At 46.5% G+C, this 27,180-nt stretch overlaps 1 protein-coding gene across 2 annotated transcripts in view; it reads left to right on the top strand.

Moving 5' to 3' along the window:
* The window catches only part of LOC129857096 (ephrin-A4-like), a 65,803-nt gene extending 43,721 nt beyond the window's left edge, over nt 1–22,082 (top strand). The window contains exons 4-6 of one of the 2 annotated variants that reach the window (XM_055925025.1): nt 1,612–1,680; nt 20,176–20,211; nt 20,313–22,082. In XM_055925025.1, the coding sequence (XP_055781000.1) occupies nt 1,612–1,680; nt 20,176–20,211; nt 20,313–20,419 (212 nt within the window). In that variant the 3' untranslated portion in view covers nt 20,420–22,082. The remainder of the gene's footprint in view (nt 1–1,611; nt 1,681–20,175; nt 20,212–20,312) is intronic. The other variant, XM_055925026.1, reaches the window with a different exon arrangement.
* The last annotated feature ends 5,098 nt before the right edge of the window (nt 22,083–27,180 follow it).

Here is a 27,180-nt window from a genome sequence, read left to right as displayed (position 1 = left end):
AAGCTGGTCCTAGGGCTCTGTTCACAAACACAAACACACCTCACAGAGCCCCAGGACAGCAACACAATTCGACCCAAGCAAATCATGAGAAAACAAAAATATAATTAGTTGACACATTGGGGAGGTTTGTGGCCGTAAAATGAGTTTCTTACTGTTTTTACAACTTCTGGTCACTGTCCAACCAAAAGAGGAGGGGGGAACAAGAAAAAACGAGGGAAAAAGAAAGGCTTTTAAAGCAGCCGGAGGAAGAGAAGCGTTGAATGAAAGGGGAGAGTCTGACAGTACAGGAAGGGAGGGGGAGAGAGGGGGGGGGTGAGTGGAATCCACAGGGAGGTAGAAAGGGGGAGCAACAACAGCGAGGGAAAAGGGCGAGGAAAATAATGGATGAGAGACGGAGGGAAAGAATCTTTACATAAATTACTATTGCGGTCTGCTGGACAATGGAGCATTGTCAGGGCATGAGAGACAGACACACACACACAAAGCACTGGGCCATTGTGGCTGCGCAGGGCTGGAGAACACAACAATAGCCTCCTCGTGTGTGTATTGTCCACATCAAAGATAACGCTTGAAGTTTGTCCAAACGTCTGGCTGGGTGAAAGGGCCAGGCCATAGGGACAGTATAATGGTTTTAGACTGGGGACACGGCAATAGTATTAGAGCCGTTAATAGTATTAGCTGTTTCAGTCTGTCTCTTATCGTGATCCACACTGACAGCTCACATAGCATCCGCGTCAATCAGCCCAGTGATCTATAGTCACTAGATGGCATTGCTAGAAGGAACAGCATTCTCAGAACTGACGAGCAAGTAGACAAGCTTTTGTTCGGTTACGTTGAGGGTTAAGATTAGAGGTGGCTGTTTGAACTTGAAAGTATAAGTTACCATCCTCTTTAATATATGCCATTTAGAAGACTCTTTTATCTGAAGTGACGTAGTCATGCGTACATACATTTTACATCGGGCTGGTCCCGGGAATCAAGCCCACTGTCCTGCAAGCGTCATGCAACTGAGCTCCAGACGACCAGATAGTGACCGTGTTTCTGTCGCTTAACTCTGACAGTAGCTGCCAAACAGGAAACACCTTGACTCCCACAATGCATTGTGTCAGTCCCCTTTGACCCCTGTAGTGGTTGCTGTCTGCTGGAGTGTCCAAATGGGAAACCTTTTCTGTGGTTTCTTTCATACTAACTGAATGCCGTCCAGCTGAGTACTGCTGGTTGGTGAAGGGTGACGTCATATGGTGACACATTCTAGATTATTGTCAAATACATGAAGGGTTGAAAATCTCCAACTCCCAACACTTCACACATACCTTTACTGTGACAAGGCAATCTCTCTGTCTCTCTCTCTCTGTCTCTCTCTCTCTGTCTCTCTCTCTCTGTCTCTCTCTCTCTGTCTCTCTCTCTCTGTCTCTGTCTCTCTGTCTCTGTCTCTCTGTCTCTGTCTCTCTCTCTCTCTGTCTCTGTCTCTCTCTCTCTCTGTCTCTCTCTCTCTCTGTCTCTCTCTCTCTGTCTCTCTCTCTCTCTCTCTCTCTCTCTCTCTCTCTCTCTCTCTCTCTCTCTCTCTCTCTGTCTCTCTCTCTCTCTCTGTCTCTGTCTCTCTCTATCCAGCATTGCCTACAGGGGAAAGCTCCCCGCTGCCCTGCATGAAGCTGCGAGTCACAGTGTGCTGTGAGCCCAGTGAGTAAACTCCTCCTTTTCATCTCTCACTCACTCACTCACTCACTCACTCATAGGCTCTTCTGTGTGAAACCAGTATGTAGAGCTCTCTAACGTCTCCCTCCATCTGTTTCCATATTTCCTTCTCTCGGTCTACCAGAGGTAGCTGGGGACGTTCCTGCTCTTCATCTCACGTTTGATGTTCTCCTCCACCTCATATCTTCCTCTTCCTCTAGCTCAAATCAAAATGTTTGTGATGGAGGGCATCCTTTTCTTTCATCATTCTCCTTCTCCCTTTCTCGCTCCACTAATCTTCTCTTTCTGCCTAGTCAGTTTACCCCTACCGGGGGTACATGGCTACCTCAGTTACCTCGTACACCTGCACATTGACTCAGTACTGGTACTCCCTGTACTGTATATAGACATGTTATTTGACTCTTTATTTTTATTGGTTATTCACTTTGTTTTTTATTCCTCGTGAATCATTATTATTTTTATCTTATTTTTAACTCCACATTATTGGAAAAGGCGCTGTAAGTAAGCATTTCATTGTTAGTCCAATAACATTTCATGTGGTTCTCTGTATAGCTCTGTAATTGTCCCTCTTCCTCAGTTCCTAACTTCATCACTCCTGTTGACCTCCCCTTTTTGTCCCAGCAGTATTCTGACCCCTCCCCTTTTTGTCCCAGCGGTTTTCTGACCCCTCCCCTTTTTGTCCCAGCGGTTTTCTGACCCCTCCCCCTTTTGTCCCAGGAGTATTCTGACCCCTCCCCCTTTTGTCCCAGCGGTTTTCTGACCCCTCCCCTTTTTGTCCCAGCGGTTTTCTGACCCCTCCCCTTTTTGTCCCAGCGGTTTTCTGACCCCTCCCTTTTTTGTCCCAGCGGTTTTCTGACCCCTCCCCTTTTTGTCCCAGCGGTATTCTGACCCCTCCCCTTTTTGTCCCAGCGGTATTCTGACCAACTGATCGATCGACTTGTCCATCTCCAAGGTATTTCTAGTTGACGATAAAGCTTTGTGTTGCCCTGCGCGCCGGCCGGGTAGGGAAACTGTTACCATTTCATTTGTCTGGGTACAAACACTGCCTTCCCGGTGAGCCTGGATAGGAAATCAAGTGAACTATGCCACCGCTGGCCAATCAGATGACCGTGTCTGCAGTAACGTAGCAGCATAAAGAAAGCTACTGTGAGATTTCAAAACGTTTCAAACCATGACGAGAGAGAGACGAGTACAGCAAAGAGCTGCTGTTTTTAAACGTTTCAAACCATGACGAGAGACAACGAATACAGCAAAGAGCTGCTGTTTTTAAACGTTTCAAACCATGACGAGAGAGAGACAACGAATACAGCAAAGAGCTGCTGTTTTTAAACGTTTCTAACCATGACGAGAGAGAGACAACGAATACAGCAAAGAGCTGCTGTTTTTAAACGTTTCTAACCATGACGAGAGAGAGACAACGAATACAGCAAAGAGCTGCTGTTTTTAAACGTTTCTAACCATGACGAGAGAGAGACAACGAATACAGCAAAGAGCTGCTGTTTTTAAACGTTTCAAACCATGACGAGAGACAACGAATAAAGCAAAGAGCTGCTGTTTTTAAACGTTTCTAACCATGACGAGAGAGAGACAACGAATACAGCAAAGAGCTGCTGTTTTTAAACGTTTCAAACCATGACGAGAGAGAGAGAGACAACGAATACAGCAAAGAGCTGCTGTTTTTGAACGTTTCAAACCATGACGAGAGAGAGAGAGACAACGAATACAGCAAAGAGCTGCTGTTTTTAAACGTTTCAAACCATGACGAGAGAGAGACAACGAATACAGCAAAGAGCTGCTGTTTTTAAACGTTTCAAACCATGACGAGAGAGAGACAACGAATACAGCAAAGAGCTGCTATTTTTAAACGTTTCTAACCATGACGAGAGAGAGACGAGTACAGCAAAGAGCTGCTGTTTTTAAACGTTTCAAACCATGACGAGAGAGAGAGACAACGAATACAGCAAAGAGCTGCTGTTTTTAAACGTTTCTAACCATGACGAGAGAGAGACGAGTACAGCAAAGAGCTGCTGTTTTTAAACGTTTCTAACCATGACGAGAGAGAGACGAATACAGCAAAGAGCTGCTGTTTTTAAACGTTTCTAACCATGACGAGAGAGAGACAACGAATACAGCAAAGAGCTGCTGTTTTTAAACGTTTCTAACCATGACGAGAGAGAGACAACGAATACAGCAAAGAGCTGCTGTTTTTAAACGTTTCTAACCATGACGAGAGAGAGACAACGAATACAGCAAAGAGCTGCTGTTTTTAAACGTTTCAAACCATGACGAGAGAGAGAGAGACAACGAATACAGCAAAGAGCTGCTGTTTTTGAACGTTTCAAACCATGACGAGAGAGAGAGAGACAACGAATACAGCAAAGAGCTGCTGTTTTTAAACGTTTCAAACCATGACGAGAGAGAGAGAGACAACGAATACAGCAAAGAGCTGCTATTTTTAAACGTTTCTAACCATGACGAGAGAGAGACGAGTACAGCAAAGAGCTGCTGTTTTTAAACGTTTCAAACCATGACGAGAGAGAGAGACAACGAATACAGCAAAGAGCTGCTGTTTTTAAACGTTTCTAACCATGACGAGAGAGAGACAACGAATACAGCAAAGAGCTGCTGTTTTTAAACGTTTCTAACCATGACGAGAGAGAGACAACGAATACAGCAAAGAGCTGCTGTTTTTAAACGTTTCTAACCATGACGAGAGAGAGACGAGTACAGCAAAGAGCTGCTGTTTTTAAACGTTTCTAACCATGACGAGAGAGAGACGAATACAGCAAAGAGCTGCTGTTTTTAAACGTTTCTAACCATGACGAGAGAGAGACGAGTACAGCAAAGAGCTGCTGTTTTTAAACGTTTCTAACCATGACGAGAGAGAGACGAGTACAGCAAAGAGCTGCTGTTTTTAAACGTTTCTAACCATGACGAGAGAGAGACAACGAATACAGCAAAGAGTTCATGTTTAAGTTCTTACTCAGCACTGTCAACACTTTGTATTCCACACGTTTATAAGCCATAAAATAGGCTTCTCCACTCAGCGCTGCAACAAGCAGTGCAGCAGTGATGAATGAGTAGGAAAGTGTATCTACAGACTTGTTGTTGTTGTTAGCGACTTGGGTCTTTTTTAATATCAAGGAATATTTCACTTTCTCTGGTCATAGGAGTAACAACATGCATTTGTGCATGAGGCGGAAATAATGCAGTGCGACTTGAGTTTCGCCAACAGCTGGAAGGTGTATCTTTTTGGTCAGTGTCAGTGGAGGAACGGGAGAGCGAAGGGATGTTGAGAGGTGGACCCTCAGTCTGCTGCTCTCTCCCTCTGCTGAGACTGTCAGTGGAGGAACGGGAGAGCGAAGGGATGTTGAGAGGTGGACCCTCAGTCTGCTGCTCTCTCCCTCTGCTGAGACTGTCAGTGTCAGTGGAGGAACGGGAGAGCGGAGGGATGTTGAGAGGTGGACCCTCAGTCTGCTGCTCTCTCCCTCTGCTGAGACTGTCAGTGTCAGTGGAGGAACGGGAGAGCGGAGGGATGTTGAGAGGTGGACCCTCAGTCTGCTGCTCTCTCCCTCTGCTGAGACTGTCAGTGTCAGTGGAGGAACGGGAGAGCGGAGGGATGTTGAGAGGTGGACCCTCAGTCTGCTGCTCTCTCCCTCTGCTGAGACTGTCAGTGGAGGAACGGGAGAGCGGAGGGATGTTGAGAGGTGGACCCTCAGTCTGCTGCTCTCTCCCTCTGCTGAGACTGTCAGTGGAGGAACGGGAGAGCGGAGGGATGTTGAGAGGTGGACCCTCAGTCTGCTGCTCTCTCCCTCTGCTGAGACTGTCAGTGTCAGTGGAGGAACGGGAGAGCGGAGGGATGTTGAGAGGTGGACCCTCAGTCTGCTGCTCTCTCCCTCTGCTGAGACTGTCAGTGGAGGAACGGGAGAGCGAAGGGATGTTGAGAGGTGGACCCTCAGTCTGCTGCTCTCTCCCTCTGCTGAGACTGTCAGTGGAGGAACGGGAGAGCGGAGGGATGTTGAGAGGTGGACCCTCAGTCTGCTGCTCTCTCCCTCTGCTGAGACTGTCAGTGTCAGTGGAGGAACGGGAGAGCGGAGGGATGTTGAGAGGTGGGCCCTCAGTCTGCTGCTCTCTCACTCTGCTGAGACTGACCATCAGCCCAGTAAAATAAAAAGCTAATTATTTAAAGTGAGGCACAGCTGAGTGAGCATACAAGTAATACAACAATGGATCTATTACCGGTGTGATCATATAGCCTGCCTCAAATGTTTTCATATTTTAAAAAACAAATAAAATGTCCTGAACAACAATGCTTTGGCAGGTAAATTCAAGCAAAGCCAGTATGTGGTGATAATGTATTGGCCTGTAGCTTCAAACCTCATTGCTACACTACTGTTTTTAATATGTTAATGTTTCATAGGCTTACATTTTAAGTCATGTTAATAAACAGAGCGGTAGATCTCAGCATGCATTTTGACTGAGTGGTCTTGACTCAAAGGTTGGTGACTGCTGCTCTAGCATCATCGTGTGTGTGTGCGTCAAAAGAACACAGACCTTTTAGTATACATTTGTTATCAGCTCAACAGTAAGCTCTCTTGCTCCCTCTCTTTCCTCTCTCACACACACTTTCTCATTCTCTATCTCTCTTTTTACCTCCGTGTCTCTGGTGTGAATTCCCAGAGTTGTTCTAACCCAGCTCCTTCCTACAGAATGTTAGTCTTCCGGTCCACTGAGCTGCCTGTTCCTATTCCGGTCGGGAATGTTGCCCAGTCACTGTGGGAATGCCTCTACACTACAGTTGAAGAGACGTGTGTGTGTGTGTGTGTGTGTAAGAGACGTCTGTCCCAATTCCCATCACATCCCAGTGGACTGGGCAGGAGGGCTAAGTAAATGTCCCAGCCTCGTCTCCACGCTACAGGCAGGGACATCATTAGTTAGGTGTGTGTGTGGGGCGTGCCTGGGTGGGTCTTCTCTTCATAGTGTATATCATCAGCCCAGAACCAGGCGCTGTATAATGCTCTCTATATTCTCTCTTCTTAAACACCTACTCTATTCCAAAGAGAGAGAGGAAAGAATTTTGGAAAGAATTAACAAAAAAACTAGAATGCTATTTGACCCTAAACAGAGAGTACACAGTGGCAGAATACCTGACCACTGTGACTGACCCAAACTTAAGGAAAGCTTTGACTATGTACAGACTCAGTGAGCATAGCCTTGCTATTGAGAAAGGCCGCCGTAGGCAGACATGGCTCTCAAGAGAAGACAGGCTATGTGCTCACTGCCCACAAAATGAGGTGGAAACTGAGCTGCACTTCCTAACCTCCTGCCCAATGTATGACCATATTAGAGAGACATATTTCCCTCAGATTACACAGATCCACAAAGAATTCAAAAACAAATCCAATTTTTATAAACTCCCATATCTACTGGGTGAAATTCCACAGTGTGCCATCACAGCAGCAAGATTTGTGACCTGTTGTCACAAGAAAAGGGCAACCAGTGAAGAACAAACAGCCTTGTAAATACAACCCATATTTATGCCTATTTGTTTTAACCTGTGTGCTTTAACCATTCGTACATTGCTACAACACTGTATATATATATAATATGACATTTGTAATGTCTTTATTGTTTTGAAACTTCTGTATGTGTAATGTTTACTGTTAATTTGTATTGTTTGTTTCACTTTTGTGTATTGCTACCTCACTTGCTTTGGCAATGTTAACACATGTTTCCCATGCCAATAAAGCCCCTTGAATTGAATTGAGAGGGGATCATTTCATCTGTCCAAATAACTAGAATGAACGTTTGTGTTCTAATGACCCCGTGGCTGTTCATTAACAACACTCTGGATAGTGTTTCTGTGAGGAACAGCAGGATTGACCTTCTGACTGTTTCCTTCCATTGCTGCTGTTTTTCACACTGACTGAAAATATGCTACGTTTTTCTTATACTGTACAGGATATTTACCCAAATGGACATTATTCTCAGTCTCTGTTCCTTTCTCTCTTTCTTCCTCTCTTTCATTCTGTCTCTCTTCCTCTCTGTTCTCTCATCCTGTTCTCCTAGTGAAGCTAATCCGGACTACATTTCAAGAGCCCTCTTCTGTCTTTTTCCTCCTCTCTTTTTAGTCTTCTGTCGTTCCTGAAGTGGCACTAATCTCCCCCTCTCTCTGTCTCTTCTCCTCGTTCCCCCTCCCTCCTTTTTATGATCTGTCGCTACTGGAGCAAAACTAATCTAGGCTTCATCCACTCCATGTCTCTCTCTCTCCTTCCATCCCCATGTTTCCCACCCTCTCTCTCTCCTTCCATCCCCATGTTTCCCACCCTCTCTCCCTCCTTCCATCCCCATGTTTCCCACCCTCTCTCTCTCCTTCCATCCCCATGTTTCCCACCCTCTCTCCCTCCTTCCATCCCCATGTTTCCCACCCTCTCTCCCTCCTTCCATCCCCATGTTTCCCACCCTCTCTCCCTCCTTCCATCCCCATGTTTCCCACCCTCTCTCTCTCCTTCCATCCCCATGTTTCCCACCCTCTCTCTCTCCTTCCATCCCCATGTTTCCCACCCTCTCTCTCTCCTTCCATCCCCATGTTTCCCACCCTCTCTCTCTCCTTCCATCCCCATGTTTCCCACCCTCTCTCTCTCCTTCCATCCCCATGTTTCCCACCCTCTCTCTCTCCTTCCATCCCCATGTTTCCCACCCTCTCTCCCTCCTTCCATCCCCATGTTTCCCACCCTCTCTCTCTCCTTCCATCCCCATGTTTCCCACCCTCTCTCCCTCCTTCCATCCCCATGTTTCCCACCCTCTCTCTCTCCTTCCATCCCCATGTTTCCCACCCTCTCTCTCTCCTTCCATCCCCATGTTTCCCACCCTCTCTCTCTCCTTCCATCCCCATGTTTCCCACCCTCTCTCTCTCCTTCCATCCCCATGTTTCCCACCCTCTCTCTCTCCTTCCATCCCCATGTTTCCCACCCTCTCTCTCTCCTTCCATCCCCATGTTTCCCACCCTCTCTCCCTCCTTCCATCCCCATGTTTCCCACCCTCTCTCTCTCCTTCCATCCCCATGTTTCCCACCCTCTCTCTCTCCTTCCATCCCCATGTTTCCCACCCTCTCTCTCTCCTTCCATCCCCATGTTTCCCACCCTCTCTCCCTCCTTCCATCCCCATGTTTCCCACCCTCTCTCTCTCCTTCCATCCCCATGTTTCCCACCCTCTCTCTCTCCTTCCATCCCCATGTTTCCCACCCTCTCTCTCTCCTTCCATCCCCATGTTTCCCACCCTCTCTCTCTCCTTCCATCCCCATGTTTCCCACCCTCTCTCTCTCCTTCCATCCCCATGTTTCCCACCCTCTCTCTCTCCTTCCATCCCCATGTTTCCCACCCTCTCTCCCTCCTTCCATCCCCATGTTTCCCACCCTCTCTCCCTCCTTCCATCCCCATGTTTCCCACCCTCTCTCTCTCCTTCCATCCCCATGTTTCCCACCCTCTCTCTCTCCTTCCATCCCCATGTTTCCCACCCTCTCTCTCTCCTTCCATCCCCATGTTTCCCACCCTCTCTCCCTCCTTCCATCCCCATGTTTCCCACCCTCTCTCTCTCCTTCCATCCCCATGTTTCCCACCCTCTCTCTCTCCTTCCATCCCCATGTTTCCCACCCTCTCTCTCTCCTTCCATCCCCATGTTTCCCACCCTCTCTCTCTCCTTCCATCCCCATGTTTCCCACCCTCTCTCTCTCCTTCCATCCCCATGTTTCCCACCCTCTCTCTCTCCTTCCATCCCCATGTTTCCCACCCTCTCTCTCTCCTTCCATCCCCATGTTTCCCACCCTCTCTCTCTCCTTCCATCCCCATGTTTCCCACCCTCTCTCTCTCCTTCCATCCCCATGTTTCCCACCCTCTCTCTCTCCTTCCATCCCCATGTTTCCCACTCTCCTTCCATCCCCATGTTTCCCACCCTCTCTCTCTCCTTCCATCCCCATGTTTCCCTCCCTCCTTCCATCCCCATGTTTCCCTCCCTCCTTCCATCCCCATGTTTCTCTCTCTCCTTCCATCCCCATGTTTCCCACCCTCTCTCTCTCCTTCCATCCCCATGTTTCCCACCCTCTCTCTCTCCTTCCATCCCCATGTTTCCCACCCTCTCTCTCTCCTTCCATCCCCATGTTTCCCACCCTCTCTCCCTCCTTCCATCCCCATGTTTCCCACCCTCTCTCTCTCCTTCCATCCCCATGTTTCCCACCCTCTCTCTCTCCTTCCATCCCCATGTTTCCCACCCTCTCTCTCTCCTTCCATCCCCATGTTTCCCACCCTCTCTCTCTCCTTCCATCCCCATGTTTCCCACCCTCTCTCCCTCCTTCCATCCCCATGTTTCCCACCCTCTCTCTCTCCTTCCATCCCCATGTTTCCCACCCTCTCTCTCTCCTTCCATCCCCATGTTTCCCACCCTCTCTCTCTCCTTCCATCCCCATGTTTCCCACCCTCTCTCTCTCCTTCCATCCCCATGTTTCCCACCCTCTCTCTCTCCTTCCATCCCCATGTTTCCCACCCTCTCTCTCTCCTTCCATCCCCATGTTTCCCACCCTCTCTCCCTCCTTCCATCCCCATGTTTCCCACCCTCTCTCTCTCCTTCCATCCCCATGTTTCCCACCCTCTCTCTCTCCTTCCATCCCCATGTTTCCCACCCTCTCTCCCTCCTTCCATCCCCATGTTTCCCACCCTCTCTCTCTCCTTCCATCCCCATGTTTCCCACCCTCTCTCTCTCCTTCCATCCCCATGTTTCCCACCCTCTCTCTCTCCTTCCATCCCCATGTTTCCCACCCTCTCTCTCTCCTTCCATCCCCATGTTTCCCACCCTCTCTCCCTCCTTCCATCCCCATGTTTCCCACCCTCTCTCTCTCCTTCCATCCCCATGTTTCCCACCCTCTCTCTCTCCTTCCATCCCCATGTTTCCCACCCTCTCTCTCTCCTTCCATCCCCATGTTTCCCACCCTCTCTCCCTCCTTCCATCCCCATGTTTCCCACCCTCTCTCCCTCCTTCCATCCCCATGTTTCCCACCCTCTCTCTCTCCTTCCATCCCCATGTTTCCCACCCTCTCTCTCTCCTTCCATCCCCATGTTTCCCACCCTCTCTCTCTCCTTCCATCCCCATGTTTCCCACCCTCTCTCTCTCCTTCCATCCCCATGTTTCCCACCCTCTCTCTCTCCTTCCATCCCCATGTTTCCCACCCTCTCTCTCTCCTTCCATCCCCATGTTTCCCACCCTCTCTCTCTCCTTCCATCCCCATGTTTCCCACCCTCTCTCTCTCCTTCCATCCCCATGTTTCCCACCCTCTCTCTCTCCTTCCATCCCCATGTTTCCCACCCTCTCTCTCTCCTTCCATCCCCATGTTTCCCTCCCTCCTTCCATCCCCATGTTTCCCTCCCTCCTTCCATCCCCATGTTTCTCTCTCTCCTTCCATCCCCATGTTTCCCACCCTCTCTCTCTCCTTCCATCCCCATGTTTCCCACCCTCTCTCTCTCCTTCCATCCCCATGTTTCCCTCCCTCCTTCCATCCCCATGTTTCCCTCCCTCCTTCCATCCCCATGTTTCTCTCTCTCCTTCCATCCCCATGTTTCCCACCCTCTCTCTCTCCTTCCATCCCCATGTTTCCCACCCTCTCTCTCTCCTTCCATCCCCATGTTTCCCACCCTCTCTCCCTCCTTCCATCCCCATGTTTCCCACCCTCTCTCTCTCCTTCCATCCCCATGTTTCCCACCCTCTCTCTCTCCTTCCATCCCCATGTTTCCCACCCTCTCTCTCTCCTTCCATCCCCATGTTTCCCACCCTCTCTCTCTCCTTCCATCCCCATGTTTCCCACCCTCTCTCTCTCCTTCCATCCCCATGTTTCCCACCCTCTCTCTCTCCTTCCATCCCCATGTTTCCCACCCTCTCTCTCTCCTTCCATCCCCATGTTTCCCACCCTCTCTCCCTCCTTCCATCCCCATGTTTCCCACCCTCTCTCTCTCCTTCCATCCCCATGTTTCCCACCCTCTCTCTCTCCTTCCATCCCCATGTTTCCCACCCTCTCTCCCTCCTTCCATCCCCATGTTTCCCACCCTCTCTCTCTCCTTCCATCCCCATGTTTCCCACCCTCTCTCTCTCCTTCCATCCCCATGTTTCCCACCCTCTCTCTCTCCTTCCATCCCCATGTTTCCCACCCTCTCTCTCTCCTTCCATCCCCATGTTTCCCACCCTCTCTCCCTCCTTCCATCCCCATGTTTCCCACCCTCTCTCTGTCCTTCCATCCCCATGTTTCCCACCCTCTCTCTCTCCTTCCATCCCCATGTTTCCCACCCTCTCTCCCTCCTTCCATCCCCATGTTTCCCACCCTCTCTCCCTCCTTCCATCCCCATGTTTCCCACCCTCTCTCTCTCCTTCCATCCCCATGTTTCCCACCCTCTCTCTCTCCTTCCATCCCCATGTTTCCCACCCTCTCTCTCTCCTTCCATCCCCATGTTTCCCACCCTCTCTCTCTCCTTCCATCCCCATGTTTCCCACCCTCTCTCTCTCCTTCCATCCCCATGTTTCCCACCCTCTCTCTCTCCTTCCATCCCCATGTTTCCCACCCTCTCTCTCTCCTTCCATCCCCATGTTTCCCACCCTCTCTCTCTCCTTCCATCCCCATGTTTCCCACCCTCTCTCTCTCCTTCCATCCCCATGTTTCCCACCCTCTCTCCCTCCTTCCATCCCCATGTTTCCCACCCTCTCTCTCTCCTTCCATCCCCATGTTTCCCACCCTCTCTCTCTCCTTCCATCCCCATGTTTCCCACCCTCTCTCTCTCCTTCCATCCCCATGTTTCCCACCCTCTCTCCCTCCTTCCATCCCCATGTTTCCCACCCTCTCTCCCTCCTTCCATCCCCATGTTTCCCACCCTCTCTCTCTCCTTCCATCCCCATGTTTCCCACCCTCTCTCTCTCCTTCCATCCCCATGTTTCCCACCCTCTCTCCCTCCTTCCATCCCCATGTTTCCCACCCTCTCTCTCTCCTTCCATCCCCATGTTTCCCACCCTCTCTCTCTCCTTCCATCCCCATGTTTCCCACCCTCTCTCTCTCCTTCCATCCCCATGTTTCCCACCCTCTCTCTCTCCTTCCATCCCCATGTTTCCCTCCCTCCTTCCATCCCCATGTTTCCCTCCCTCCTTCCATCCCCATGTTTCTCTCTCTCCTTCCATCCCCATGTTTCCCACCCTCTCTCTCTCCTTCCATCCCCATGTTTCCCACCCTCTCTCTCTCCTTCCATCCCCATGTTTCCCACCCTCTCTCTCTCCTTCCATCCCCATGTTTCCCACCCTCTCTCCCTCCTTCCATCCCCATGTTTCCCACCCTCTCTCTCTCCTTCCATCCCCATGTTTCCCACCCTTTCTCCCTTCTTCCATCCCCATGTTTCCCACCCTCTCTCCCTCCTTCCATCCCCATGTTTCCCACCCTCTCTCCCTCCTTCCATCCCCATGTTTCCCACCCTCTCTCTCTCCTTCCATCCCCATGTTTCCCACCCTCTCTCTCTCCTTCCATCCCCATGTTTCCCACCCTCTCTCTCTCCTTCCATCCCCATGTTTCCCACCCTCTCTCTGTCCTTCCATCCCCATGTTTCCCACCCTCTCTCTGTCCTTCCATCCCCATGTTTCCCACCCTCTCTCCCTCCTTCCATCCCCATGTTTCCCACCCTCTCTCTCTCCTTCCATCCCCATGTTTCCCACCCTCTCTCTCTCCTTCCATCCCCATGTTTCCCACCCTCTCTCTCTCCTTCCATCCCCATGTTTCCCACCCTCTCTCTCTCCTTCCATCCCCATGTTTCCCACCCTCTCTCCCTCCTTCCATCCCCATGTTTCCCACCCTCTCTCTCTCCTTCCATCCCCATGTTTCCCACCCTCTCTCTCTCCTTCCATCCCCATGTTTCCCACTCTCCTTCCATCCCCATGTTTCCCACCCTCTCTCTCTCCTTCCATCCCCATGTTTCCCTCCCTCCTTCCATCCCCATGTTTCCCTCCCTCCTTCCATCCCCATGTTTCCCTCCCTCCTTCCATCCCCATGTTTCCCTCCCTCCTTCCATCCCCATGTTTCCCTCCCTCCTTCCCACCCTCTCTCTCTCCTTCCATCCCCATGTTTCCCACCCTCTCTCTCTCCTTCCATCCCCATGTTTCCCACCCTCTCTCTCTCCTTCACCCTCTACCTATCTGACTCTGCTCCCTCCATCCCTCCAACATTTTCTTTGTCTTTTCTATCTCTCCTCTGTATCTCTCCATCTCCTCTCTGGCCACTTATTTACCAACTCTCCCTCTTTTATTTTGTTCTCCCTCTCTGTCATGCAGGGGCTGTTCTGTAAATGTGTTGGGATGAGGATACACGAGGAGAGAGCAGGATGAGACTGAGATGGATGAAAACGTTTCTCTGTCTCTCTGTCCATTAGTGGTGCAGCTGTTGTTGTGCTCCCTGCAGCAACGCCTCATACTCTCTCTGGTTCCTTCCTGTAGAGGTTCCCTTTTATCTGACAGCCAGCATGGCAGTGTGACACATACAGTGTGTGTGAGGCCCAGCGATGGCCGCTCCTGTCCTTTAGCCACAGCCTCTCTCTGGGTGCTCAAGATGCTTTATTTCAACTGAGTCTGTGTCTCTCTCTCTCTGTCTCTCTCTCTCTGTCTTTCTCTGTCTTTCTCTCTCTGTCTCTCTCTCTCTGTCTCTCTCTCTCTGTCTCTCTCTCTCTGTCTCTCTGTGTGTCTCTGTTTCTCTGTGTGTCTCGCTCTCTGTCTCTCTCTCTGTCTCTCTCTGTATCTCTCTGTCTGCATGTCCATTAGTGGTTGTTTAGTGCAGCTGTTGTTGTGCTCCCTGCGGCAACGCCTCATACTCTCTATGGTTCCTTCCTGTAGAGGTTCCCTTTTATCTGACAGCCAGCATGGCAGTGTGACACATACAGTGTGTGAGTGTGAGGACCCAGCGATGGCCGTTCCCGTCCTTTAGCCACAGCCTCTCTCTGGATGCTTTCAACTCTATCTCTATGGCCGTCTCGCTCCCTACGGCCGTCTCGCTCCCTACGGCCGTCTCGCTCCCTACGGCCGTCTCGCTCCCTACGGCCGTCTCGCTCCCTACGGCCGTCTCGCTCCCTACGGCCGTCTCGCTCCCTACGGCCGTCTCGCTCCCTACGGCCGTCTCGCTCCCTACGGCCGTCTCGCTCCCTACGGCCGTCTCGCTCCCTACGGCCGTCTCGCTCCCTACGGCCGTCTCTCTCTCCTGTCTTTTTCAAACAACAAACCGTGCTCTGAATGTACTTTTCAGGTGGCGATTCCCTGTAGTTGGGAACGAGCACGCACAAACACACGTGCGCGCACACACACAGGGACCTGAAGGACAGAGCGGTGACAGAGGGTCCATCAGGTACACTGTCATTGTACCAAGGTCACCCAGCACTCTGTGGTGACATCTTCTTCTCTCCTGTGTCACTGTGTGTGTGTTTATCCACTCAAATTAACCAGCACTCTCCTGTGTGCGTGTGTCACAGGCCAACTTTTTCTCTAACTGAAATGAACTAAAACAGCCGTAAAGAGAGCATGGCAGGTAGGACACAGTTGCACGTGACACAGGAAGCTCCTAAGGTCTGTGCTGGGAGTAATTAGTCACTTTATCTATGTTCCTCTCTCCCTGTTGGTGTCTATTTATTGAATTCAATTCTCTTTGGATATCTTGGTTCTGCAGACTGCTGAATGACATTGTAAATGAACAGAAAGTCTAAGTTTGACTCTACTGTAAATTTGAAACTACTGAAGTGTCCCGGTGAAAAGTATCCCCTACCCACTCCAGTGAGCGGTGTCACGGCAAATAGCCCTCTTCCCCAATTCTGCTGTGCTAGAACAGTGTTGCATCAGACACAACCTTCAAAATCCGCATCACCAGAGTGGTGTCACGCTGAAACAGCTCCCCCTGCTGCTCCGCCTTTCTTTCCTCCTTTCCCCCCCAATCTTCCGCTATCTTCCTCTACTTACCTTTCAATGAAGACAACTTCTCCAAACATGAAGTCTGCTGTTGCTCCTCACCCTCCTCTCTCATTCTCTTTCCTTCTCTCTCTTTCCTGCTGTGTGAAGCCATTATAGTCCTTCTACTCTCTCTAATTGATTTCCTCTTTCCTTCTCCTACACTCCTCTTTTTCTCCCTCCCTCTCTCCCCTGCTGTGAACAGTCCATCGTGGTCATTTCAGGTTGCAGTCCCCTCTCCGGTCTTTCACTTCTTTTGCGCTTTTTTCAACTTTTTTTTCTTTTTCTATCCTGAATACCTTTGTGCCCCCTGCCCACCCTTCCGAACACACACACCGCCCGTCTACTTCTCTCTCCGACTTCCAGCACAACACTGAAGGACTAACTTTGACCAACTTCCTACCGTGATTAGATTTTTCTCTTTTTCGGCGAGCAGGTTTGGAATGTTTTCCGCCCAGGAAGATGGCTCCCTACCTCTAGTCACTGTGTTTATAAAATGGCGGCGTGGGGAAGGAGAGGTGGAGTCACGGAATGGTGTCTCTGCAGTTCTCTGTCTGGAGACACACATGCATGCTCACATCCACTCACACTCACACAGTGGGTCTCTCTCTGCAGTGCAGTGCTTTCCTGAGACGCATGCGACCATGGCAGCCATTTTGAGGTAGAGCTGACCGTGACCAATACAGCACAGTTATCTACAGCACACATGTAGTCATGTACAACAGCAATACACAGATAATAACTTTGGTATTTCCACCATTTAGATGCATTGTGAGTAGTTAAAAAAGCTTTTTATTTCCACTAATTTTAACATTCTGTCATAAAGAACGTATGTTCAACTTAATATCTCAAGAGGTTAAACAGAAAGTGCCTATTAAGTTCCAGATAAAGTATCTGGGTTGCCCACTTGTTAAATCAGCCATAAATCCCCTTGTGACATGGGGAATGCAAGCTTGTTCTGTACAACAGGGAAGGGCAATTGAATGTAAGCTTCACAAAATAATGTCATTGTGAAAGCGTGTCTTGTCTGTGTATCTCTGGGTAACAGGGTTGATGTGTTACACTCCACCTGCTCAGTTTTCCACCACAAAACAGCAGAAAACAGCCCAAGGAGTAGGACCAGCTCACCTGCTTTTACCATGATGTTAGATGTTCAATATCTCTATTTAAAAAGGAATCGTTTCACCAACATTTTATTATGTTATTAAAACGAGTTCAGTTCACATAACAGGATTGACCTTAAAATGAATCACTTCAATATTCATCTTAAGAAATTACTTTGTTAAAGAAACAAAATAACTAGGGCATTACAATGATGGTGAAAATTGAGATATGTTGGGGTTAAGTGGGTTAAAATCTTCCTAGAAGTAAGAGGATGCACAGAGGGACACGTCAAAATGCTGAATGTTGGTACTTTAGTCATTGTTAAAGGTGATCGCTTCTCTATTTCCTGTTTGCTAAAATTCTAATTCTAATCTTTTCCATAACCAAACATATTGTATTTTCAGCTGTTTGAAGCAGCAAAACAAAGTTAAAGATTCAAAGAAGTAACATAAGAACATAGAACAGATCTACCGCTTCATAGACTTGCTTTCAATGAGAATGACAGATCTGTAACTCACATTTCTATGTGACTTTGGTCGGGTCGTCCAAAAAGTGACGTATTGCACCTTTAATATAAAAATCAGATTTATGGAATTTCCTATGTGGCCTATATTAATGGACACTCATTAATATTCAATATTTGTGCACAATTTCTGCTTGAAATATCAAAGGGACGAAAAGGCACTCATTTCGTAGAACGACCTATTCATTATCAGTGAACACTCATTTCGTAGAACGACCTCTTCATTATCAGTGAACACTCATTTCGTAGAACGACCTCTTCATTATCAGTGAACACTCATTTCGTAGAACGACCTCTTCATTATCAGTGTACACTCATTTCGTAGAACGACCTCTTCATTATCAGTGTACACTCATTTCGTAGAACGACCTATTCATTATCAGTGAACACTCATTTCGTAGAACGACCTATTCATTATCAGTGAACACTCATTTCGTAGAACGACCTATTCATTATCAGTGAATGGAAAATTATATTTCGTCTTTCAATTATTTTACGTGTATATATATTTTTTTATCATTGATTCAACATTTAATTGTTTATGCAGACTTAGTGTTCTTCTTGAAACGGCAGTATAGTTTGGTATAGTATTACGTTTATAATTAAACCATTATAATCACGCAGAGTCATTTTAAAGTCAGCAATTGATGTAGGCATTAGGTCAATGCGTACATTTAAAAATCAGATCATGCTCTTTAATGTATTAATTTAGTCTGAGTACACACTTATTTGTTGCCTTTGATGTAAATAGTTTGTTATGTTCTGTTAATTGTATTTGGAGAATTACCTGATAAAACCTCTGCACATTATTGTGCTGGCTTGGAGCTGTTGTTATCCATCAGGTTGGACATGAAAGATTGGATTAATAGAACCCTGCAACTTTTTGTTTGTTATTTAATCATTATTAACTAATGTTACAAAACAGAATAAGAAACAGAAGTGATGTGCTTTGGACACAAAATGCCTTCACATTTTCTTCTGCTTACCGTTAGTGCTCACACACACACACACATACACACACACAGTGAGAGGCCCGATCACAGCATGTAATTTAATGCTTCGTTAACTCTTCCATAGTTATTTCTTCAGAATATGAGAGGTTTGTTAAGCCCCTCCCTCATCAACATGGAAGCCTCTGACTTGTAGTACAGCCGTGACTATATACATAACAGAATATAATACCTATAGATACCTTAGTCAAGCCCGAATCTCACACACACACACACACAGAAAGAAAATGATCTCCAAGCTAAGCATTCGATCAGTGAGCCATCTTGTGAAAAACATACCTTAGACATGGTTCTGCTGATGTACACAATTCATTGTAGGAAAACAGTCAACTGGATAACAGTTTCATTACAACGATCTTCTCCACATTTCATTTTCTTCCTAGACCTTCCCCTGCCCTCTCCCTTCACTATCATCCTTACTTTTCTACTTCTTTTTGCTCTTTCTGGTATTGTAGCCTTCTCTCCCACCTCTCTCTCGCCCTCTTTTGCCCCTCCACCTTGCTTTGCCCTCCAGCACCCATCCACCCCTCTAACTCCCTCGTTCCTCCTCTCTCCCTCCAGTCCTCCATTATTTCCTTTTAGTCAGCCCCCCTGCTGAGGGAGTGACACCCAGACACAAACACCCTCTCCCTCTCTTTCTCTCCCTCTCTCCGCCTGACCTTCTTACAATCTTTCCTTCCCTCCCTGCTTTTCTCCGTCTGTTTTTCTCCCAGCTCTTTTCCACCTCCACCCTTTCATTTCCTCTCCTATGTCCTCTTCTGTTTCTCTGTCATTCTGAATTGTGTTGCATTCTTTCTTTTTCTCTTTTCCCTCTCTCTCTTATTCTTAATCTCTCTCTCTCTTATTCTTAATCTCTCTCTCTCTTATTCTTAATCTCTCTCTCTCTTATTCTTAATCTCTCTCTCTCTTATTCTTAATCTCTCTCTCTCTTATTCTTAATCTCTCTCTCTCTTATTCTTAATCTCTCTTATTCTTAATCTCTCTCTCTCTTATTCTTAATCTCTCTCTCTCTCTCTCTCTCTTAATCTCTCTCTCTCTCTCTCTTAATCTCTCTCTCTCTCTCTTAATCTCTCTCTCTCTCTCTCTTAATCTCTCTCTCTCTCTTATTCTTAATCTCTCTCTCTCTCTCATTCTTAATCTCTCTCTCTCTCTCATTCTTAATCTCTCTCTCTCTCTCATTCTTAATCTCTCTCTCTCTCTCATTCTTAATCTCTCTCTCTCTCTCATTCTTAATCTCTCTCTCTCTCTCATTCTTAATCTCTCTCTCTCTCTCATTCTTAATCTCTCTCTCTCTCTCATTCTTAATCTCTCTCTCTCTCTCATTCTTAATCTCTCTCTCTCTCTCATTCTTAATCTCTCTCTCTCTCTCATTCTTAATCTCTCTCTCTCGCTCTCATTCTTAATCTCTCTCTCTCGCTCTCATTCTTAATCTCTCTCTCTCGCTCTCATTCTTAATCTCTCTCTCTCGCTCTCATTCTTAATCTCTCTCTCTCGCTCTCATTCTTAATCTCTCTCTCTCGCTCTCATTCTTAATCTCTCTCTCTCGCTCTCATTCTTAATCTCTCTCTCTCGCTCTCATTCTTAATCTCTCTCTCTCCCTCCTGACTCACTTTCTTCGCTTGTTTTTCATTCAACCTTTAAGAAAATTTGCATTGGGGACATATTTTAGGGTTGCGTAGTCATTTTTCATGGCATTTGGCTGTGAGTAATGGTAAATACCCTCCCATAGTCATTTTTCTGTTTGTTTTTTTGTTTCATGCAAGTAATGCCGTAGTTTTTGGGAAACTTGAAAATTACTTGACTAATGAACTTTATTTTTATGTCCTTCCCTTTCTTCCCCTTGCTTAGCAACCAAAGGGTCCAAGCAGAACAAGCAGGAACAAGGTGAGATACAACTGCACTCGTGTGTGTGTGTGTGGTATGCAACGCATGCGCAGGATGTTCATTGGTATTGATAAACTGCTAATTCTCTGGCTCTCTCCCAGGTACCCCAGCTCTTCACAGTGATGTGTGTTCAATGAGGACAGTTTCTCTTCTCCTCCTAATCCCACTCTTGAACTTCCTCTATCTAACATCCCTCTCTTCAAGCTGACCTCCTGAGTATCTACCATGCCCACTGTAGATGGCCTGCCTCACCCACTCAGTCCCTACTTTAAACTATCCACACCTCATAGGGAGGCCAAGTCTTCAATTCAGACCCTAAAATAACTGCAATAGGATAGACGTCTACACACCAACACATCACCTCTGTCTTTTCTGGAGTGGCACTCTTCTTTCTCGTCTTGGTCTCCTCTTTTCTCTCTGTCCACTCTCTCCTCTCGTTCCCCCTCTTCCATCTCTCGCTCCTGACTAAAGCTCCCTCTGAAACACTGATTCTAATCTACCATCAAAGCTCTCATTCTTCATGTCACACCTTTATCCACTCCATCCTGTCGACTCTCTCTTCCTCTCGTTCTCTGTCTCTGTGTGTGTGTGTGAACATAATGAGCCAGCTGAGCCAAAGTGGACCATCCAGACGTTGTTCTGTTAAATGACTACGGAGAGGACCAGACTTGACTGCTTCTGAACGGAACCATGTTTTTGAGACGAAAAACAACTTTTTTGTATCAAAAGTGGGACCAACTGTTAAACGTTATTAAAACAGTTCACCAGTGACGACACTGCTTAAACCAGGATATGCTGTGTGAGTGGAACCCTGGGAATGATGAACTAGAATATTGTGACTGTTCTGCTACGCCCTCTACTGGGATCATACTGGTTAGACTGGTCCAACTGTTCTGTAACACCTGACACTCTGGGATTGGAGAATAGACCCTGCTACTCTGTGGTCTTCATCTGACCATATCTGGAATTAACTGGACTGTGTGTGGTGGTTTACCTCTGTCTTTAAAGGACCTGTTTACAGGTCTAGATTAACTCTGATTGCTGTTGTTTAGAGTGCTATCAAGAATAACTAAAGCACAGGTTACCCTGTAGTTATAAAACATACATTTGTATCATCTTTTCATTAAACAAATAGCATTAAAAATGCCATTTTATTATCAAAGCAATTTAAATTAATACATTTTATTTTGATTCATCTTTTATCTGTTGGTTAGATATGACATTTTTGAATTTATTACTTCAATGCAATATCAAATTCCATTCACAAAAGTAATATAACACTAAATTGCATTTACAGTAGAAGTGTTACAAATATACATGTTTTCTTTTCAAAAGTGAGAGATTAACCTGAAATTATTCTTATTAATTTAATCTCACAAAAACGAGTATATTTAAATTCATATTTCTGATAAATTGCTTATCTTAATCCAACATAATTAATCATTCTTAAATACAGGCTTTTCTGGGATGCAGTTTTTCCCACGTTCTAATGTTGTCTTTGGTCAAGGCATTTAGAAAACAAAGTTTTATTTCAGAATAAATATGTTGACTATTAGATATGCCTGTAAGCACTTACTCATGAAGAGGAGTCTGTAGTATTACTTTACTCACACATTTGGATAACATGCTTCAATGAGAGTTAAATATTTAGTTCTAGTCTACACAGGTTATTCAGGAATATAATGATTATTCCAGGGGTTTAAACACATATGTCTGGAACCTTGTTGTATAAAGCTGGTGCTCCCAGATTTAGTTTTTTTTGTTTTCACATTTTAGTGAAGTATGTAGCATCTTCTATGAAGAGCGAACTGCAAACTGAGCCCTTTTATACAAGGTGAGACGACAAAATAAAGATGATTGCAATGTCTTAACTTTTTGTGGTTTATTTGTCTTCCTCCTTATTTTGTTTTACTACAGGAAGTTCTATAATCAAGATGAATTTAGACAGTATACACACACACCTTTATTTATGGGATACAAACATACACTGCTCAAAAATAAAGAGAACACTTAAACAGCACAATGTAACTCCAAATCAATCACACTTCTTTGAAATCAAACTGTCCACTTAGGAAGCAACACTGACAATAAATGTCACATGCTGTTGTGCAAATAAAATAGACAAAAGGTGGAAATTATAGGCAATTAGCAAGACACCCCCAATAAAGGAGTGATTCTGCAGGTGGTGACCACAGACCACTTCTCAGTTCCTATGCTTCCTGGCTGATGTTTTGGTCACTTTTGAATGCTGGCGGTGCTCTCACTCTAGTGGTAGCATGAGACGGAGTCTACAACCCACACAAGTGGCTCAGGTAGTGCAGCTCATCCAGGATGGCACATCAATGCGAGCTGTGGCAAGAAGGTTTGCTGTGTCTGTCAGCGTAATGTCCAGAGCATGGAGGCGCTACCAGGAGACAGGTCAGTACATCAGGAGACGTGGAGGAGGCCGTAGGAGGGCAACAACCCAGCAGCAGGACCGCTACCTCCGCCTTTGTGCAAGGAGGAGCACTGCCAGAGCCCTGCAAAATGACCTCCAGCAGGCCACAAATGTGCATGTATCAGCATATGGTCTCACAAGGGCTCTGAGGATCTCATCTCGGTACCTAATGGCAGTCAGGCTACCTCTGGCGAGCACATGGAGGGCTGTGCGGCCCCACAAAGAAATGCAACCAACACCATGACTGACCCACCGCCAAACCGGTCATGCTGGAGGATGTTGCAGGCAGCAGAATGTTCTCCACAGCATCTCCAGACTGTCACATGTGCTCTGTGTGAACCTGCTTTCATCTGTGAAGAGCACAGGGCGCCAGTGGCGAATTTGCCAATCTTGGTGTTCTCTGGCAAATGCCAAACGTCCTGCACGGTGTTGGGCTGTAAGCACAACTCCCACCTGTGGACGTTGGGCCCTCATACCACCCTCATGGAGTCTGTTTCTGACCGTTTGAGCAGACACATGCACATTTGTGACCTGCTGGAGGTCATTTTGCAGGGCTCTGGCAGTGCTCCTCCTTGCACAAAGGCGGAGGTAGCGGTCCTGCTGCTGGGTTGTTGACCTCCTACAGCCTTCTCCACGTCTCCTGATGTACTGGCCTGTCTCCTGGTAGCGCCTCCATGCTCTGGACACTACGCTGACACAGCAAACCTTCTTGCTACAACTCGCATTGATGTGCCATCCTGGATGAGCTGCACTACCTGAGCCACTTGTGTGGGTTGTAGACTCCGTCTCATGCTACCACTAGAGTGAGAGCACCGCCAGCATTCAAAAGTGACCAAAACATCAGCCAGGAAGCATAGGAACTGAGAAGTGGTCTGTGGTCACCACCTGCAGAATCACTCCTTTATTGGGGGTGTCTTGCTAATTGCCTATAATTTCCACCTTTTGTCTATTCCATTTGCACAACAGCATGTGAAATTTATTGTCAATCAGTGTTGCTTCCTAAGTGGACAGTTTGATTTCACAGAAGTGTGATTGACTTGGAGTTACATTGTGCTGTTTAAGTGTTCCCTTTATTTTTTTGAGCAGTGTATGTTCAATGCACAGGAGTATGTTCATTGTGAGACCTCTGAGGCTCCAGATGACCTTGTGGTTTAAAGGCCATTGTAACCTGAGAAAACCAATGGAATATTGATCCGAGTTTATATTTGATGTACAGTCGGCAGAACCCTGATAAGACCAAGACATTGCATGCTCCTGGGAGTACTCCTTCATTGATCATTCTACAGTAGTTATTTATATTCTTATCAAGACCGATATGCAACAATGAATACAGTAATATCAGCATTTGTTTAAGATCCACTTACATCTAAATAACCTATATGTTTGTGCAGTTGGGCATGCCACGCCCACTAGACCTGTTTCTGTACCTGAGCTTCGCTTGCTAATGTCACCATGACATCGCTTACAAGCGTGATCAAGGATTTCTATTGGAGAAACAGTTTTTGCCTATATGTTTGAACATAAATTTATGTAGGATTTTAAATTATAGCCCCAGATATCCAATATCCCTGGTGTTTACGAATCTCTTTGGCCCGACAGTCTAGGGGGGGATGGTAACGACACCCGTAACATAACTCATGCAAAGTGTAACAGTGACAAAGTAATGGTGAGAACGAAATAACACAGACAACTTAATTACCGTCAAACACACGGTAAAGGGGGGGGGGCAGGAAAAGGGGCTGAGCTGGACCCAAGGAATGAAAGAATAATAATCCAAAAACACCCCTAAAAACTAGACTAGCCTATTTCAACAACAGCTAACTAACCAAAAATACAGGGGGTGGTCCGCCCAGTTCTAACTAGTGTATTTAACAAAGTTTACCTACGGGTAGTGTATGCCCATGGGCGACCTGTCTGGTTACCCCCTTTTCCCACCATCAAACAAACACCATAACCAAAAACAATACTCACAGGTGGGGACAAAGTGACATGTATCCTAAACCACACAAGAAATCTACAAACATATGGCATGTACAGAGAGATTGACCTCCAGAGAACACAACTAACAGGGTTTTTAAACCAAGGGAAAGGGACTGTGATTGGGTAAGGGAAAAGGAGCAGGTGTCTTCCGATTAGCGACTGATTGATGACTGATTGGGGAATGATGATTGTCACCTGTGAGTAGGGGAGAAGGAGAGAAAAGAAATACACAGGATACACACAGAATATTTGCATCCGTAACACCTGGATATGATGGCTAATGTCTCTTATTTCATGGTTTATAATCTCATCTGATTTGTATTTATTATGGATCCCCATTAGTTCCTTCCAAGGCAGCAGCTACTCTTCCTGGGGTCCAGCAACATTAATGCAGTTACATACAATTAGGCAATAAGGCCCAATATGGTTTGATATACCATGGCTGTCATTACAAATATTACATGACATTACATTTTATAACACCCAATACATTTAGTCTGATCCCTCAGGCCACTGTTTGTCACAGATAATACATGATCTTTAGGACTGGTTCTGAGTTTGACTATAATACATGATCTTTAGGTCTGGTTCTGAGTTTGACTATAATACATGATCTTTAGGTCTGGTTCTGGGTTTGACTATAATACATGATCTTTAGGACTGGTTCTGGGTTTGACCATAATACATGATCTTTAGGACTGGTTCTGGGTTTGACTATAATACATGATCTTTAGGTCTGGTTCTGGGTTTGACCATAATACATGGTCTTTAGGTCTGGTTCTGGGTTTGACTATAATACATGATCTTTAGGTCTGGTTCTGAGTTTGACTATAATACATGATCTTTAGGACTGGTTCTGGGTTTGACCATAATACATGATCTTTAGGTCTGGTTCTGGCTTTGACCATAATACATGATCTTTAGGACTGGTTCTGGGTTTGACTATAATACATTATCTTTAGGTCTGGTTCTGAGTTTGACTATAATACATGATCTTTAGGACTGGTTCTGGGTTTGACCTGGTGGCTCTTATGGACCATAGCAGTTAGTATGGAAGGCACTGGTTGATTCTCTGATCCACCTCTACGCAGACGACACCATTCTGTATACTTCTGGCCCTTCTTTGGACACTGTGTTAACAACCCTCCAGACGAGCTTCAATGCCATACAACTCTCCTTCCGTGGCCTCCAATTGCTCTTAAATACAAGTAAAACTAAATGCATGCTCTTCAACCGATCGCTGCCTGCACCTGCCCGCCGTCCAACATCACAACTCTGGACGATTCTGACTTAGAATATGTGGACAACTACAAATAACTAGGTGTCTGGTTAGACTGTAAACTCTCCTTCCAGACTCATATTAAGCATCTCCAATCCAAAGTTAAATCTAGAATCGGCTTCCTATTTCGCAACAAAACATCCTTCACTCATGCTGCCAAACATACCCTTGTAAAACTGACCATCCTACCAATCCTCGACTTCGGCGATGTCATCTACAAAATAGCCTCCAATACCCTACTCAATAAATTGGATGCAGTCTATCACAGTGCCATCCGTTTTGTCGCCAAAGCCCCATATACTACCCACCACTGCGACCTGTACACTCTCGTTGGCTGGCCCTTGCTTTATACTCGTCGCCAAACCCACTGGCTCCAGGTCAACTACAAGACCCTGCTAGGTAAAGTCCCCCCTTATCTCAGCTCGCTGGTCACCATAGCAGCACCCACCTGTAGCACGCTCTCCAGCAGGTATATCTCTCTGGTCACCCCCAAAACCAATTATTATTTTGGCCGCCTCTCCTTCCAGTTCTCTGCTGCCAATGACTGAAGCGAACTACAAGAATCTCTGAAACTGGAAACACTTATCTCCCCCACTAGCTTTAAGCACCAACTGTCAGAGCAGCTCACAGATTACTGCACCTGTACATAGCCCATCTATAATTTAGCCCAAACAACTACCTCTCCCCCTACTGTATTTATTTATTTATTTAGCTTCTTTGCACCCCATTATGTCTATCTCTACTTTGCACATTCTTCCACTGCAAATCTACCATTCCAGTGTTTTACTTGCTATATTGTATTTACTTCGCCACCATGGCCTTTTTTTTGCCTTTACCTCCCTTATCTGACCTCATTTACTCGCATTGTATATAGACTTATTTTCCAACTGTATTATTGGCTGTATGTTTGTTTTACTCCATGTGTAACTCTGTGATGTTGTATGTGTCGAACTGCTTTGCTTTATCTTGGCCGGGTCGCAATTGTAAATGAGAACTTGTTCTCAACTTGCCTACCTGGTTAAATAAAGGTGAAATAAAATAAAATAAATAATAGTAAGGACTCCGTCTTTGACGGCTAACACTAAGGACTGGTCCTGTCCCCTGGATTCAGTGCTCCATGTACTTCAGACACAGGTGGAGTAGTACTGGGGTGAGGGGGGATTGATGATTTTGTTTTTTTGTGACCCCAGGAACCGTCAACCATTGGGAGTAACTTCCACAAGATGTCCAAGTCCCGAGGTAGCACCTGCTTTAGGATTGTGAAGTCTCTAGG

This window comes from Salvelinus fontinalis, chromosome 6 (assembly GCF_029448725.1).
Source record: "Salvelinus fontinalis isolate EN_2023a chromosome 6, ASM2944872v1, whole genome shotgun sequence".
Taxonomy (NCBI): domain Eukaryota; kingdom Metazoa; phylum Chordata; class Actinopteri; order Salmoniformes; family Salmonidae; genus Salvelinus; species Salvelinus fontinalis.
The sequence above is the reverse complement of the archived record's forward strand: the minus strand, read 5'-3'. Positions and strand labels throughout refer to the sequence as shown.